The following is a 17,272-nucleotide window of genomic DNA, read 5'->3' on the forward strand; positions in this document are numbered from 1 at the left end:
ATCTGACTGGGCTGGCAGATGGGCTCTTGATGCCAAATCCTAGGCCCTCCAGGCCCTTCACCCCATCGTTCTCTCTTTTGCACCTTCAGCTTTTCCCTCTCTGCTAGTTTCTTCTCCTGCCTGAAAGTATATGCAGCTATTCCTGCCTAAAGAAATCTCCCCTTCCCTTGGACTTCCAGGATGCCTGGCTTAGAATGAACCCTCCCCTTCTCTATGTGAAACTCTACTCTCTACTTCACAGATTCATAAGATAGAAGAACTGGAAGATCTCAAGCAAGTATTCAATCTGGCCCTAATTTCCAAAGATGGGGACATTAAGGCCCAAAGCCAGCAGGGCTGCAAGAGCAGCAGCCAGGAGTGGCAGCAATGACTGTCAACCTAGGACAGTGCTCTCTGTACCACCTTGGCCCTTTGGGAATATTGCTTTTTGCCATCCCCACATACTGTCGAGTCCTTTCCTTAACATAGGAGGGCACATTGTCCTACCACATGGTGACCAGAGCAGAGAACAGGATTTAAGGCCCTTTCTGTTCATGCAGGCTCCACTGACAAACAGGACGCTTTGAATTTTAAGTTGGGTTGGTTTATCTTCCGTGGATAATGCTCATCTCTGGTTGATCAAGTCCTGCCATTAGTGAAGAGCCTGGCTTACCCAATAATCTCCATTCCAGCACTCAAGTCCTGTGAGCCATGAATACTGTGGTAATACTTCATTGGGAACAGAATTCCTTTGTTTTCTACCTCTGTTACCAACCTCTGGCTACCAGAACCCCAAGACCTCTTGATCAACTACAGACTCCGGGTCCTGGTCTTTGGATGCTGGGCTCCACTGCAACCTATAACCAGTTACCTGAATTATTGGAGTTGTTATATTTTGCTGAATGTTCTTCACTATTTTCAATAGCAGATCGTTTTGATTTCTTAAAAAAAAAGGGGGGGGGAAGCAAAGAGTAAATGCACTGAAGCTGAGAGAAGAAAAACATTTTCTAGGCACACACTTAAACTATCCACACACAAGGTCATATTTGGCCTCATAACTTAATACAGTGAAGAAGGCACAAGCCAAAACCAAAGGGAAAAATAAAACCACCTATGCTGACTATTATCTGAGGCCAACCTCTCCCCATCAGTTACAGTACGCCACAATCAGCCTAGCAAGCCAGGAAATCACACGGTCTGTTTCTTTCCTGATATTATGTTGCTCCTTTTAAAAAGCTGCAAACCAGTCATCTGCAAATAGTTTTAGCTTTCAGGGAGATATAGCACAAAATCTGTCCTTTACTAAACGGGCACCACTGACCCAGAACTCTCTTCACATGGAACCCAGAACTGTTCTGCACACAGAGAGAATTCTGAGAGCCAGCAGGCTTACCTTTCGAGCTAAGATCTTTCTCTTTTTTCTTTCTTCTTCAGAACCATGGTGAGACTGAGCTCTTGCCAGCCTTCGATGCTGGTGAATCTGAAAGAGAGCACAATTTACCACTAATGTAAGCCTAGCCTACACTAATGAAAATCAAACATGCTTTTCCAAATCAAATTATTTAGATTAAAAAAGTCTTTCCCTGCTCAGCCTATGTGCCTCCAAGGTCAGGTCTGAATGTCTGGGAGAACAGTATGCCCGAGGGTAAAGACCTTTCTCACTTCCCCCACCTCCTTCCTGCCTCCTTCCCTTAGAGAAGATAAGTGTGGACCCCAGCTTATCTTCATGGACCATGCATGCCCAACATGACCCAGCCTGCCATGATCATAAAAGATAACCACCCTTTATGGACCTGTCTGTTTCCCCAGAAGGCCAAGCTCCTTAAGAGGAGGACAGGGAAGAGTTCAGCTGTCTCACACACTGAGCCTGGAGCCTGGCTCCAGCAAATATGTGAGAAATGTTTGTGAAATGAACAATGAGTTAAAAGTGAATCACTGTGCCTGACTGGGCAGTGGCGCAGTGGATAGAGTATCGGACTAGGATGCGGAGGACCCAGGTTCGAGACCCCGAGGTCACCAGCTTGAGCGTGGGCTCATCTGGTTTGAGCAAAGCTCACCAGCTTGAGCCCAAGGTCGCTGGTTTGAGCAAAGGGTCACTCAGTCTGCTGTAGCCCCCCAGGTCAAGGCACATATGAGAAAGCAATCAATGAATAACTAGGTGCTGCAACGAAGAATTAATATTTCTCATCTCTCTTCCTTCCTAGCTGTCCCTCTAACTCTCTCTGCCAATAAATAATAAATAAATAAATAAAATTAAAAATGCTTAAAAAAAAGTGAATCAGCATGAATTCCACAGCAGAGGGTGATGACACTAAAGAACAAAGGGTAAGGGAGGGCTACAAGTAATTTACCTGTTTCTGTTCCTCAGTTAGTCTCTTTTCTATACATTCTTTGGCAATTCTCAATGCCTCTTTTAACTTTGTAGGGATCTGAAAGAGGAGAAATCACATTATCTACTGAGAAAAATGGCTGGAGAATCTCCCAAATCCTGGTTTTAATGAAAGAGCAGGTGGCTATCAAGGAGGAGGGCTTCTAGAATGAAATCAATTATAAGCTGTCCACTTGAATCCTGTCCTGGCCACTTCTAGTATCCCCAACTCATTCAGTTCATTAGCATTTCTTATATGTAAACATATAAAATGAACACAAAAATAGACATGATACAAGTTTCAAGTATCTCAACTAATTCTCAAGGGACCCTAAATTATCAAAACAATCTTGAAAAGAAGATAAAAACTGAAGGCCTCACACTTCCTGATTCACAATATATTACAAAGCTACAGTAATCAAGATAATCAAAACAGTGTGATACTAGCATGAAGAAAGACACCTACCAATGGAACAGAATAGAGAGCCTGGGAATAAACCCACATGTATATGATCAAATGATCTTTGAACAAGGAAAAAAGCACATAATTGGGAACGGACTGTTTTTCTAATAAATGCTCCTGGGAAAACTGGGTATCTACATGGAAAAGCATGAACCTGACACCACATCCAAAAATTAACTCCAAGTTGGACTGAAGAAAGTATAAGGAAAAAGCTTCATGATATTGTATTTGGCGATGACCTCTTGGATAGGACACGGAAAGCACAGGCAACAAAAGCTAAAATAGACAAATGTGACCACATCAAACTTAAAACTTCTGCACATCAAAGGAAATAATTAATAGAATGTAAACCCAACCTATGGAATGGGAGAAAAATATGTATCTGATAAGGATTTCATATCCGGAATATACAAACAGCTCCTAAAACTCAACAACAAAAACATAAATAAAAATTTTTAAAATGGACTTATCATAAAAAATGGATTATACCACAATAAGGGCTGAAAGAAAATAAAAAGAGACAATCAGAGAAAATAAATGGACAAAGGACCAGAATAGATATTTCTCCAAAGATATACAGACAGCCAACAAGCATATGAAAAGATGATCAACATCTCTAATTATTAGAGAAATGCAAATCAAAACTACAATGAGATACCACCTCATACACATTAGAATGGTCACTGTTGAAAAAACAGAAAATAACAACTGTTGGCAAGGATATGGAAAAACTGGAACCTGGTGCCATATAAGGGGAATGTGAAATGGCATAGCTGCTATAGAAAATAGTATGAAAGTTCCTCAAAAAATCTAAGAATGGATTTAGCATATGATCTAGCAACTTCTAAGTATATATCCAAAGGGACTGAAGGCAGGATCAAAGCACACCCCATGTTCACTGCAGCATTATTCACAATTCTCAAGAGATGGATGTCCATAGACATATAAGTAGATTAACAAAATTATGGTATTATATGCACATGAAGGAATATTACTCAGTCTTAAAGAAGGAAATCCTGTCACATGCTTTAACATGGATAAAACTTAAGGACATTATACTGAATGAAATAACTCAGTCACAAAAGAACAAATACTGTATGGTTTCACTATATGAGATATCTAGAGTTTTCAAGATCATGGAAGCAGACAGTAGAACTGTGTTTGCCAAGGCTGGGGGATGGAGAAATGGGCAGTCGTTAGTGATGGGTCTAGAGAGGCTGAGCTTGCAGACAAAAAAAAAACAACTCTAGAGATCTTCTCAACACAATAATGTGAATATACTCAACACTACTGAACTGTACACTTAACACTGGTTAAGAGAATAAATTTTACATTGTTTTTATCATGATTAAAGAAAAAATGTGTTTTTTATTTTTTAATAAACAACATTTTTATTAAAAACTATCCTAGCCAGACAGCTCAGCTGGTTAAGAACATCCTCAAGATACATCAAGGTTGAGGGTTTGATAGTCAGGGCACATACAAGAACCAACCAATGAATGCATAAATGAGTGGAACAACAAATCAATGTTTCTCTCTCTCCCCCCCTTTCCTCTCTCTCTCTCTAAAATCAATCAATAAATATTTTTAAAAAATCAAAATACAGTCTGACCATGCAGTGGCACAGTGGATAGGGCTTCAGACTGGGATGCAGAGGACACAGGTTCGAAACCCCAAGGTCACTGGTTTGAGCAAGGGGTCACTTGCTCTGCTGTAGCCCCCCAGTAAAGGCACATATGAAAAAACAGTCGATGAACAACTAAGGAGCCACAACAAAGAATTGATTCCTCTCATCTCTCTCCCTTCCTGTTTGTCCCTATCTATCTTTCTCTCTCTGTCACAAAAAAAAAAAAGAAAAATCAAAATATATATAGGTTATTGGAATACACACAAATTCAAGTAATTATAATATTTTATAATTCAGAGTAATTTTCTCTGTCAGAGATTTACTTTATTTTATAAATAATGTTTAAAATTGGGTTTAGAGAAAGGAAGGGAGAGAGAGGGAGAGAGAGAGAGGGAGAGAGAGAGAGAGAGACAGGAACATCAATCTGTCCCTGTATGTGTCCTGACCGGAGATCGAATGGGCAACCTCTGTGCTTCAGGATGATGTTTTAACCAACTGAGCTATCTGGCCAGAGCAAAGATTTACTTTCTGCATTTCACTAGATTAGGCTTTATCCTGCTGAAAAGTACTCTTAAATAGCCTAGTATGCTTCTGAATTTCTCATTTCCTAACTTATTAGGTTTTCAAACTAGGAGAGCTCAGGCCTGGAAAACAGACACCTAGGTCATATTGAACTTTTTATTATTCTCTAAAAAGTACAAGCTTAAAAATGTTTTGAGTAGGTAATACAGCCATATGGTTCAAAAGTCAAAAGATACAAAAGGATGCATATACAGTACAAAGTTTCCACCTAGTACCCCTCCATGGAGGCTACGAATGTCACCAGTTTTTTGTGTAGCTTTCCAGACAGAAAATGCATACATAAGAAATTAAGGTTGGCTTTTAAAATCATATTGTCTATATTGTGTAGACTCTCTGGCTTCGGGGAAGAGTGGTGTCTGATAATAATCCTTGGGCTAGACCAGTGGTAGTCAACCTGGTCCCTACCGCCCACTAGTAGGCGTTCCAGCTTTCATGGTGGGTGGAGCAACCAAAGTATAAGTAAAAAGATAGATGTAACTATAGCAAGTTGTTTTATAAAGATTTATTCTGCCAAACAGCGAAAATCCGACATAAAGTACTTGGTAAGTAATTATTATTATATGCTTTAACTTGCTGTAACTCTGCTTTATAAATTTTATAAAGTAAAGTTACTTCCCTACTTTATAAATCACCATTACTGTGGAACTGGTGGGCGGTTAGAAAGTTTTACTACTAACAGAGATACAAAAGTGGGCAGTAGGTATAAAAAGGTTGACTACCCCTGGGCTAGACGATCAAGGGCGGAGGAGAACATAGTTATTTACAAGGCTTAATACATTTTCTGAGACGCTTCAGTAAAATGATTAATTTAAATGTTTTCATTTCCTAGTTCAGAACTCCTCTAACTGTTAAAAAAGACATCAACCTGATATTTTGGGGTTCCAAAGCCCTGCTCTTTCCATATCACACAACACTGCTTCCCAGGATACCTCCTTCCAGTCCTCCTTCTAGACACAGGTATTTACTACACACTGTTTCTATCCTGCTTTCCTTCCTACCCCAGAGCTCAGATAATAATTTCCCATGCTAATGCCATGTCTTAGTAAATTTTACTTTTATTAGGTAAAAATATTTTATCAACTAGACATACTGTGAATTATTAAATTATTCTCCAATTTTAGGACATTTAGGTTGTTTCAAATCCTTATTATAAATATTAAACCTTCTCTTTTTAAAAGAGTGTTAACTTTCAAAGTCAACTTATTTATGTCACAAACCAAAAAACCATATGATTTGCTTTACCTTAAATTGTGGCTTTTCAGAAGTGGTTAGTAAAACATCACTGAATAATCTGTAAAGAGAAGAAAAAAATGGAAAAAAAACCTTTCTTAAAACGGGTGCACTCTCAGAAGACAATCAAAGCAGAATGAAACACCTTTAGCCCATGAAATCCCCACACCCCCAGGTCCACCATTTCATATTTATCAACACATGCAAAAAAGTTTCCTGGCCACCAGTGTGACCTGGAAGCCCTCCAGTTACTGGAGCACTGCATCAGCTGTGCACTGAAGGTCATTTTCCCACAGAAGGGCAAAACTCCTTTCATGCCAAGTTGTAAATTAATTTACACTTAAAATATTATTTTTACAAAACTATTTCCTATGATATTATTTTTAAAATATTTTTATTGATTAATTTCAGAGACAAGGGAAGGGAGAGAGAGAGATGGAAACATTGTTCTGTTCTTGTATGTGCCTTGACCAGGAATTGAACTGGCAACCTTTGAGCATCGGCTTGTTGATCTAACCAACCCAGCTATCCAATGTTATTTACATTATATTGCAAATAACATATGGAGTATATATTTCTAAATAGAATAACTGGTTTTTCTTTTTTTTTCCTTGTCCCAGTGGAGGATAGAATTTATTTCCGAGTTCAATAAAATAAACGTGCAAGTAAATAGAAAGGAATTGTTCTGATTAGAATCTAATATGAAAGTCTTTTTCTTCTAAGAAAATTAGTGTTTCTCATGCTCTCTTAAAAAGAAATAGCAGCTTTAGCTCAGGTTGGGTGGCTCAGGTGGCTAGCTCATCATCCAGATATGCCAAGGTTGCCAGTTCGATCCCCAGTCAGGGCACATACCAATGAACGCATCAAGCAATGAACGCATAAATAAGCAGAACAACAAATCCATTTCTCTCTCTCAAATCAATAAATAAAAATTAAAAACAAAAAGAAACAGCAGCTTTTAGAGTATATCTACTACTCTTTCTTTAAAACTATGTTGTTAAAAACAATAGCATGAAGAATTCTCTGAACTGTTTTGGGTAAAACAGGTCAAAGAGTTTAAAGGTTATTTGGGCAGTGCCCAGATGTCATAAGTGAGTCTTTCCATAAACAGTCCCCATTTCTAAAAGTTGAGAACTGCGTCACAAGGAGAAATGACAGGGTTAAATTAACCTTTCCTACCATGCTCCCTGGCAGCTCTGGAGGTGGAGACATAACTCTTCCCTCCAAGACCAGGGTCCGTTTCCTTCCAGTCAGCACATCTGAACTGGACACAGTTCACACCTCTCCAAGTGCTCTTCTCAAGGCTGAAGCCCACAGATTAGAAGACTTAAGTAAGGAAATAATATTTGGACTCACTTGAGAACTGGAAGATGGGGAGAAAATGTAAGGGCTTTGGGGGTGGAATTACAAACCCAAGTAAATCAATGTGGATACAGGCTGTTTTCTAAATGCAAACGCATTCTGTTCTAGAAATCTGTGAAAAGTGGTTTCCCTGACTGGATCTATTTTCACATGTTCACACTGTTATTAATGTGTCTGTTTTGGAGAGGGACTCACTGCTGTCACACAGTAGAATGTAACATCCATGGAACAGGAGGCTGGGCTGCTCTGCTCCTCATGGTGTTCCCAGGGCCTAGAACGGTGTCTGGACTACAGCAGACTCTCTACAAGGAACCTGAACTTAACACTATCTCCTCTGGACTCTGTTATACATATTTCAAGCTGTCCCCTGCCTGTTTCCCCATATTATTGCTTCCTCAGTACATCTGATCTGTCTACAACAAGCTGGTACAAACCAGGCACTGGGCATATCACATGGCATGTGATGTTCACAAAATAAAAGCTGAATCAATATTAATCATCATTAACATTTAATAAGCACTTATTAAGAGCCAGGTACTGTACCACTAACCATTCATTAAACCCTCCCAACAACCTTCAGATGTAGGGACTATTATTATCCCCATTTCACAGATAAAAACACTCAGCTTCCAGAGGTTACGAATCTTGCCCAAGGACACTCAGGTAGAAGTGGTGAAACTGGATATGCCCCCAGGTCTGTCAAACCTCTGACACACCCTTCTTAATCTCCCTGCTGCCTCTCCATGAAGGGACAGAGAACTACTCAATCTCCTTAATTACCTGTTCATAACCCTGTTTAAGGGTGCACCTCTTCTGAGTCACTAGCCCTTAGCACAGCCATTGCCTGGTACAAATTAGATGTTTAATAAACATTACCCATGAGTGAATGAACAAACAGAAACACACTGCCCCCTCACAGAGGAGGGCCGACCCTCCAAGGCCCCTGGCTTGTGAATGAGCCACAGCTGTGGCCCAGCTGGCGCACCAAAACAGAGTCACAAAGGACAACTGCTTGAGAGGGCTCTCTGGTATTACCTAAGCAGGCTGCCACATGGACACACACAACACTAACATCGACAGGGAGAGACGTGTGAAAACAAGACTGAGGTCAAAGGAGAGCAATCAGACTAAGGTAGCAGAGAGGTCACAAGAAAAGGTCATGATATCATACTGCAAGTGACTGTCAGCAAAGAGGTCACTTGGACTCTACAAGGACTACAACTGAGTTGTTACTGCAGTACCAGGCACTTGGGTAAGTGGTTGGTGTTCAACCATTATGAACATAAAAAGCAGGGCATATGATTGACTTACGGCATCTGTAAGAGCCAGGAGACGGTAGGCATGCCATTTTTACAGGCTTCACAAGACAGCATAGACTCCAACACGGCCACTTGAAATGAACAGATACATGTTTTAGTTCCACAGAACACGCTGGCAAATCCACCTGGTGATAAAAAGTTTGCCACCACTTTGCAACAACTGTCTGCAGGCTGATCAGGACAGTGTCAAAACTCTCCACCGGCAGACAGATGGTGTACGCAGGGAGGGGGATGCTGGCAACACTGACGTTACCCATGACTCAGACTAAGCAGCTTAGAAACCACACACTGACAGACAGCTAAATATACTTCAAAGATAACTAGAGGAAGGATTCGAGATATCATTCATAAAAGTGTTTGCTTTCCGAAAAGAGAAGTAAACACTAAACAGAAGTAAAAATTCTGAGCTCGAAAGACATTTTGCTGCTTGCCTGCTTTTAATCAAAACCAGCACGCAACAGCAAATTGTTGATACCTCATCATCCAACACCTTGGCTGATATAAACACAAGCAGCTAGATTTTCTCATTCACAGGTCACTGTTCAGTTTCAGCTGTTCAAACTCAATACAAAGGAGTCTCAAGACCTGTTCTCTTGCTGGAGGGTTGATTTGCATATACTTCAATGACAGTGATACAAGAGCTACCCTGCCTTGCCCTCTCTGTACTCTACAGTGAGTTCTGAGCTGACTGGGGGGGGGGGGGATGAAAGGGTGTCTGGTGGGTGAGTCTATACCAGTTCCTCCATCCCTCCATCCTAAGGATGCCTCAGCTAGTCCCCCAGTTCAGCCCCTCAGGCAATGCTGCAAGAGCTCCTGAATGCAATGTGGCCTGTGTCTGCTTTGCAGTCTGCCTTCCCTAGCTCTAGGCCTGCTGGCCTGTCTCCCTTGTTCCCTGCAGGTCCCATTCCAGCCTTGGTCTGCCTCCTGACTCCTGCCCAAGCCCTCAAGACTGGCTTCAAATTGCTTGATTTTGGCTTCTCTTTCTAGATCAAACTCAATCTGGCTACACTCCTCTTTACATGCTCCTGCTTTCAAAATTCTAATCCCCGGTACAAAAATTCCCGTTTCAGAGAGCCTGACAAATGGACAAACCATCCGAATTTTCAGTGAAGTGCCTTTAGGTAAGTTACTCATATCTGGTTTGCTTTTAGATTGGGGAGAAACTTCTGGCTGTGGAGCATGACAACTTCCTCCGGGTCTTTCTTGGACTCTGGAAAGGGGGTGAGTAGCTCTGCAGACTACCAGGGCCCAGAAGACTCCTCCAAACCCTGTACTGACCCACAGCCATAGATGGGGCAGGAGGGAAGGAGTCTACAGGCACCGAGTCTGGAGGTCGTCCGTAAGTCATTTCATATAGTAAGTGGCCAAAGCAGTGGACATCCACACTTTCCAATGTCTGTGGAAGAAAAGAGAGCAGTGGCGTGTTTCTCTTTCAGCTTGGCTTTGTGAGTCCCAATGCCTCCGCCCTCGGCTTCCACTGAGAAACAAGGCCTGGGTGACCCACTCATAACTGGCAGTGAAAATGCAACTCCAAAGCCTTTTGTAAAAACTCACAAGGCATTGCTCAGACCAAATATCTTAGTCCTGTTCTCCATGGTCTTCTAATCAGTGATTCTATGCCCTTCTTCTCCCATCTACCGTTTCACCTTAGCCTCTTGGGAGACACAGCAATGTTCTGTGGGAGAAACAGGCCAACAGGCATGGCCTACCCCAACTGTACCTTTCACTGCTTCATGCATATGTCTCACATGGGCAAGTCATGGGGTCTGGCCTTGGGGGTAATATATACCTCAAAATGAACCTGCTGTTTCATCACTTTCAGCAACTTACATTGATTTTTCTGAATTGTGAGAAGTTAGATCGGTAGAAAGAAGGAAGGCCCAATAAGGAATTCTCAAGGTCTAGCAGCCGGCAAGTGTTCCCATCTAGCATCACATTGGAGGCATGAAGATGCCCATAAGGGAATCCCTTGTCATGCAGAAACTTCAGTACCTATTAAAAAATTACGTACAGGTTATATTTCCCCCAATTCATTCAAATATAAGACAGGTTAAACTTTGTTATTTAAGTCAATATATTTTGAAACAAAATCAAACAGGTCATTGGGGAGATTCCTAAAGAAAACTGCCACCTCTATCCATTTCTCTGGAAAAAGAAGTGATGCTGAATGCTTTCCAGCTGTGACGCAATGCTGAACTCACTCATTTCCAAAGAACAGAGAAGCAGCCTGCATTCTGTTTGGGGTTAAACAGCTTTATGCCAAAAGCCTCTACTTTAAATATCCTCTTATCCCAACAGGCCAAGTCCTTTTCAGGGCAAAGTCTTGATTCTCCTGCCTACAGGAGTAAAGCTACCAAGTCAGTGCTTTGGTTCGTTATTCAGGAAAGAGGGATGCACTGACATCTCCAATCCAAAATCACCTTAGAATACACTTGGCTGTTTATTAATAGAAACATATGACAGGCTCCCACAAAAAGAAGCAAATCTTTCAGTTGTCATTAATAAACAGTGGCTCAGCCTGACCTTTGGTTGCACAGTGGCTAGAGTATCAACCTGGAATGCTGAGGTCACCAGTTCAAAACCCCAGGCTTGCCTGGTCAAGGCACATACAAGAAGCAACTACATACTATGAATTGATGCTTCCTGATACCCCCCTTCCTTCTCTCTCTCTCTCTCCCCTTTCTAAAATCAATAAATAAAATCTTTAAAAAAAACAAACTAAATAAATAGTGGCTCACCCAGTAAAAAAGGTACTCAGGCCAATCTACTGAGGACTGGAAAAATATTACAATTTCTCTTTCTGTTTTGTTTTTAATCTCATTCTTAACTTAAAATGTACAAAATATGTTAGTAGTACATGTATTTATTAGTTAAATATTAAATACATACATTAGGGGGATTATGCCTAAATTGTTTTCACTGATAGGACTGCACAGTCCAAGAAGCTCCAGAGAGGGCTGTGGGAAAGGCTTTTCCTACTAACTACACTTCTGTAAGGGAGCCAGATGGTTATGTATCTGATGTAACAAAATCAAGAATCTTGGCACAAAGATAAAGATCAACCAAAAATAATACAAAGGTTGGTAGCCACACAATTAAGTTCTTAAAAATCAGATACTAAATTCCAATAGCTAAGCTTTTTAAAATTTTGAAGCTCTAAATTAATCTTAGTTTCAAATATGTGCTTTTTTGAGACAAAATACAACAATGCCATCAGTTTACAAAAGATCAGATAACCTAAACTATTTTGGATATTGCTAAAGAACTTCCCCCAAAATGCTAGGTGAAATTCCAAAGCAACTTAAAAATTAAATACCTCTTACCTCTAATATTTGCCGCCCATATGTTTTAATTTGATGGAGTTCAAGGCCTTGACCCTTCTTAGGGTTGCAGTACTTCTTTAGGAATGGGTCTTTTGGTTTTGACTTTGGAAAAGAACAAAGAGCACATAAGAGGGGTAGACATCTTCACACAGTCCCCTCCAACACACAGACTCTATCTAGAGACTCGGGGCACCAGGCTGCAGAAGTAGGTTTTTAAAATACAACAGTCTGTGCAGCTGATAGAAAGAGGCTGACCTGGGTTTTGTCCCCTCTCTATTCCAGTGAAGATGTGCCTGGTCTTGGCCTTAGCTGACCCCAAAGTTTATAAACTATTGGAATTTTTCACCTGGCCTGTGGTGATGCAATGAATAGACTGTCAACCTGGAACGCTGAGGTCGCCAGTTTGAAATCCTGGGCTTGCCTGGTCAAGGCACATATGAGAAGCAACCAATGAACAGCTAAAGTGAATCAACGATGAGTTGATATTTTCCGCTCCCCCCCCCCCACTCCCTGTATAATCAATAATACATTTTTTTTTTTCCACTGTTATTTAAAAAAAATTTTCCAATTGAGATAGTTTGGTATTGCTTTTTTAATGAAGGACACAACTTTAAAACTGACCTATGAGAGCAGCCTATAATTCAATGGACATAATCATTTCATGGTCAATCTTCCCTCATGTGGGGAAAAAAATGCTTTTTAACCAAACTGGGTAGTTTTTAATACTAAAATCAAAATAAATCTAAATAAAATTAAAGTAACATTCTCAGAACCTAGCTTCTGGAACCTTAGGGATCAAATACCCATCACAGGTTCTAAAGGGACTTAAGAACTTCTTTACATGTAGCACAAGTACCTTGTAAATCAGGTCCTTCAAAGTTCCCTTTTCATTAAACATCCTGATGAGCAATGCTGAGGATTCGTTAGCTGTGGCAAAGGTAACCCGATAGATATAAGGATGCTATCAAAACAAAAAGAAATTCACATTTATTTGCATCAGCATCTAGGTCCTTTTACATTCAGGATCTGTATGCAGAGCCAAAGTACTATCTCCATAGTTTAGTTGCATACAAATGTGAGGATATTTCCTGGACACATGGCATTTTCAAGTTATTAAATGAGCAACTCATACATCATTCTTTAGATGAGAGAAGGAATATAAACAATACTGACAAAAGGAACTGGGTAAATGGCATAGTAAGCTTTACATGGAAGGTATCTGCTTTAGTATGCACAGTCTCATAGTTCAGGCAAAAGAGTGTTGGAAGAAGGAAATTCTGAGTTTTGGGAATGGTGAGTTTAATATTCTGCCTCTGGCCTGGCCAGAGCATTGGACTAGGATGTGGAGAACCCAGGTTTGAAATCCTGAGGCACCAGCTTGAGCACAGCTCACCAGCTTGAACTCAAGTTCGCTGGCTTAAGCAAGGGGTCAATCTGCTGTAGCCTCCAGTCAAAGCACATATGAGAAAACAATCAATGAATAACTAAGGTGCCACAATGAAGAATTGATGCTTCTCATCTCTCTCCTTTCCTGTCTGTCCCTATCTGTCCCTTTCTCTGTCTCTCTCACAGAAAAGAAAAAAAAAATTCTGCCTCTGTCTATTGGCCAAATCCTAGAATAGCCAAGTGGGAACCAGGATAAACGTGTCTTCATTAACAGCTTTGCCTGACATCCCACAATGCTGCACAGTGCCAAGCTAGGGAGCATGACAACCAGAAAACAAGCAAAAGCAGCATTTTGGAGGATCTTGGCCACTTTCCAAAGCAGCTAGCATGATTCTCCCAATCTCCTGGAGTATGCAATGTGATGACTCAGTGTTCTCCTGAGATGGGGACTAACACCAATCAAGTGAGGTGGCGAGTATGACAAATTATTTGTGACTGAAAGGAAAGTACTCATATGACCTAAAATTTTGGTATATGAACCAATTGGATCCAGACAGGTATTACAATGTCCATTAGCTCAAAGAAGTACCATGAAAATTTTAATACAAGAGAACTGAGCTATGCAAAGATTTGGGTGATGGGTTGAGTGGGTTGAGGAGTAAAAGGGTATGCTCAGAAAAATATAGCAATTGATCATGGTTCATCTTGACCATCATGTTAAAATGGTTGCTGGTGACATTTTAATAGCTTTACTGCAATATAATTAAAATAGCATTACAATTCACCTATTTAAAGTGTACAATTCAATGTTTTCAGTATATTCAGAATTATGCCACTATCACACAACCAAATCTTAGAACATTTCATCACCCCACAAAAAAAACCCAAGGAATAAAATAAAAATCCTTGAGTCTCTACAGATACAAATAAAGAAGGTAGAACAGGAAGCTCTTCTTTAGAGTAGAACGTCAGTTAATAAATTTAGGAACAAGGATGGGGTTAGAAAATCTCAATGAATGCTAAAACAAATAAGTTTGATAAAGAACAGGATATTTATATAGTCTCAAAATATCTCCCTCTAATTACTTATTAATTCTAGTTATCTTAAGACAATAACTAAGGATGAATACAAACATTTAGCTAAAAAAAAATTTAGCTAAAATTGTTCACTATGGCTTTTTTTTTTTAAGAGAAAGGAACTGGAGGTGATCCAAATATCCAGATTAGTTGAGTAAACAGATGCATAGCCAATGAAAATAATGTTATGCTTTATTTACTGACAATAAAAAATGTTCACGGTAAGCCTTTTGGTCCAGCTGAATGAGGATATCCATACCTTCTCCATGCGTGTCAGGTAAAGTGCCTGGGTGACCCTTGTGAATGGGATCTGTGGCCTATGGCTTAGCTAATTTTGAATCCTGAGATGAGGACTGGCTCCTGTAGGTAAAGCAATGTGCAGTGGGCGGGGCCTCCCAGTGCTTACCAGAGGCTAGGTTCTTACAACAGTGTACAGAAAGAGGAGGCAAAGCAAACCCATCCCATACACAGCTCTCAGCCCAGGCCCTTCTCTGCCTGGTCAGTATTGTGCCTGGAGACACATGGAGAAGGAAAATAAAAAAGATGTTCACAGTACACTATTGACAAAAAATGAGGTTTAAAATTATGTATTTTTTAAACCATATAAAATTCTAGACAAGAAACAACTGAACATTTTGGTATTACAAGTGAGCTTCCTTTTTTGTTTTACTTACCTGTGTTTTCTGATTTTTCTGCAATTAATATGTATCACTTGTCTGCACTGCCTTCTTTTTAAAGGTGTAGTCATTAAAATAAATTTAAAATTGAGTGATGACAACCAGTGTCACACAATTAATCAAACTCAAAGACCATAGAATTTTTCTTGGCTACACATCACACCTCATTAAAAGCTTGGTTTTGCTAGTTTGACAAGACATTCTATCTTCAGAAACAAACTTGCCAATGAAACTGGACGGGTCAACATGACTGTGCTCAGACCATGACTGGCTCAGTCTAGGGTCCTGCATCCTCATACAGACCACAGATAAAGAACATCAACACTAATTCAACTTTCTGGCCAGATCAGTATTTTCCTGAAGACATTCTGTATCTGTTTTGAAATATACTGATATGGTTTTTCCTACCGAAGGCCTTGGATCAGAGTTGTGTATTTGCATAAATAATGCTAGGTACTCCTAAAGACCACTTGGTTAGTCTGAAAATAGTAACTCACACAACAAAAAGGTTATTTTGCCTTGCCCTCATCCAGCTAACCTAAATCTATATTAGTTCTGTTTTCTCAGGCTAGAACAGATCTTTTAATTCCACTGATATAAACATCATCACCAACAAAAAAGTGGCTAGTTCCGGCCAGGGTAGCCATTGGCTACCTGGTAGAGCGTCTGGTTGGCTCAGCGGTAGAGCGTCGGCCTGGCGTGCGGGGGACCCGGGTTCGATTCCCGGCCAGGGCACATAGGAGAAGTGCCCATTTGCTTCTCCACCCCCCACCCCCTCCTTCCTCTCTGTCTCTCTCTTCCCCTCCCACAGCCAAGGCTCCATTGGAGCAAAGATGGCCCAGGCGCTAGGGATGGCTCCTTGGCCTCTGCCCCAGGCACTAGAGTGGCTCTGGTCGCGGCAGAGTGACGCCCCGGAGGGGCAGAGCATCGCCCCCTGGTGGGCAGAGCATCGCCCCTGGTGGGCGTGCCGGGTGGATCCCGGTCCGGCGCATGTGGGAGTCTGTCTGACTGTCTCTCCCTGTTTCCAGCTTCGGGGGGAAAAAAAAAAAGTGGCTAGTTCCTATTCTGGTATTTGCTTAAAATACAAAGTCTACATTTAAATTGCCACAATTTATAGGTTGTATATTATAAATGCCATTTAAATGGCCTCCAATCTATGGGACTAGCCATGGTTGTTCTATGTTATAATTTCTGAACTGAAATTCATTATACCTCTCTATTCTTTTGAGTATGTCTAGCTCTTTCTGTCTACAGAGAACACTGTGAATCTGTCATCAGCACCAAGAATAGAAAGGACTTGTACTCACCAAACAGGAAGGCAGAAGTTTGATAAGACACTGAAAATCTTTATCTGACAGATACTTGTCAGGGCCAAGGTCAGCCTAAAAATATGGAAGGAAATGTCAAGGTGCTGCCTTTAGTCATCAAAAAAATAAATTCTTTATGTCCTTTTCTTATTTTGTTTGTCCCAAATACATGAATGTAAAACAAAGATGAAAACCACCTATATCTTTCTGCCTCAAGGCCTGTCTGGAGAGATAGAATATATAAAAAGCAGGATTTAATTTTAATCTTCTAGAATTCCATTAACCAAATATATCACTAGAATTCCCAGAGTGAGAGATAACAAAGTAATGCCCAAGTACTTCTTTTAAAACAAACTACAAAACTGCAAACTCTAAAGAGTTTCCAGAGAACTATTTTAAGCTGTTCCTATTTCTTGCCCAATGTTTATAGTTAATCAAATATAATCACATCAAAATAACCAAATGTATATAAGCCAAGTGACTTAAAGTGACTCTCCTTTGATGTAGATCTGAGGAGGCCTTTATAATGTCACTTGGAAACACTGTTTCATAATTCTCTTGTCAATATCTAC

General features: G+C 40.4%; 1 protein-coding gene and 1 non-coding gene across 13 annotated transcripts in view; one reads left to right on the forward strand and one right to left on the reverse strand.

Moving 5' to 3' along the window:
• Positions 1–17,272, reverse strand: part of PXK (PX domain containing serine/threonine kinase like) — a 97,550-nt gene that overhangs the window by 13,798 nt on the left and 66,480 nt on the right. For all 12 annotated transcript variants that reach the window (XM_066350581.1, XM_066350580.1, XM_066350578.1 and 9 more), the window contains 10 exons: positions 16,701–16,775; positions 13,110–13,214; positions 12,254–12,355; positions 10,761–10,922; positions 10,209–10,326; positions 8,923–9,001; positions 6,262–6,310; positions 2,331–2,408; positions 1,373–1,459; positions 851–920 (listed from right to left, as the gene is read on the reverse strand). In XM_066350581.1, the coding sequence (XP_066206678.1) occupies positions 851–920; positions 1,373–1,459; positions 2,331–2,408; positions 6,262–6,310; positions 8,923–9,001; positions 10,209–10,326; positions 10,761–10,922; positions 12,254–12,355; positions 13,110–13,214; positions 16,701–16,775 (925 nt within the window). The remainder of the gene's footprint in view (positions 1–850; positions 921–1,372; positions 1,460–2,330; positions 2,409–6,261; positions 6,311–8,922; positions 9,002–10,208; positions 10,327–10,760; positions 10,923–12,253; positions 12,356–13,109; positions 13,215–16,700; positions 16,776–17,272) is intronic.
• LOC136382706 (small nucleolar RNA SNORA51) lies at positions 15,106–15,241 on the forward strand. Its single transcript, XR_010747326.1, has one exon. It is a non-coding gene; the product is annotated as a small nucleolar RNA SNORA51 (small nucleolar RNA).

Source organism: Saccopteryx leptura, chromosome 10 (assembly GCF_036850995.1).
Source record: "Saccopteryx leptura isolate mSacLep1 chromosome 10, mSacLep1_pri_phased_curated, whole genome shotgun sequence".
Lineage (NCBI taxonomy): Eukaryota > Metazoa > Chordata > Mammalia > Chiroptera > Emballonuridae > Saccopteryx > Saccopteryx leptura.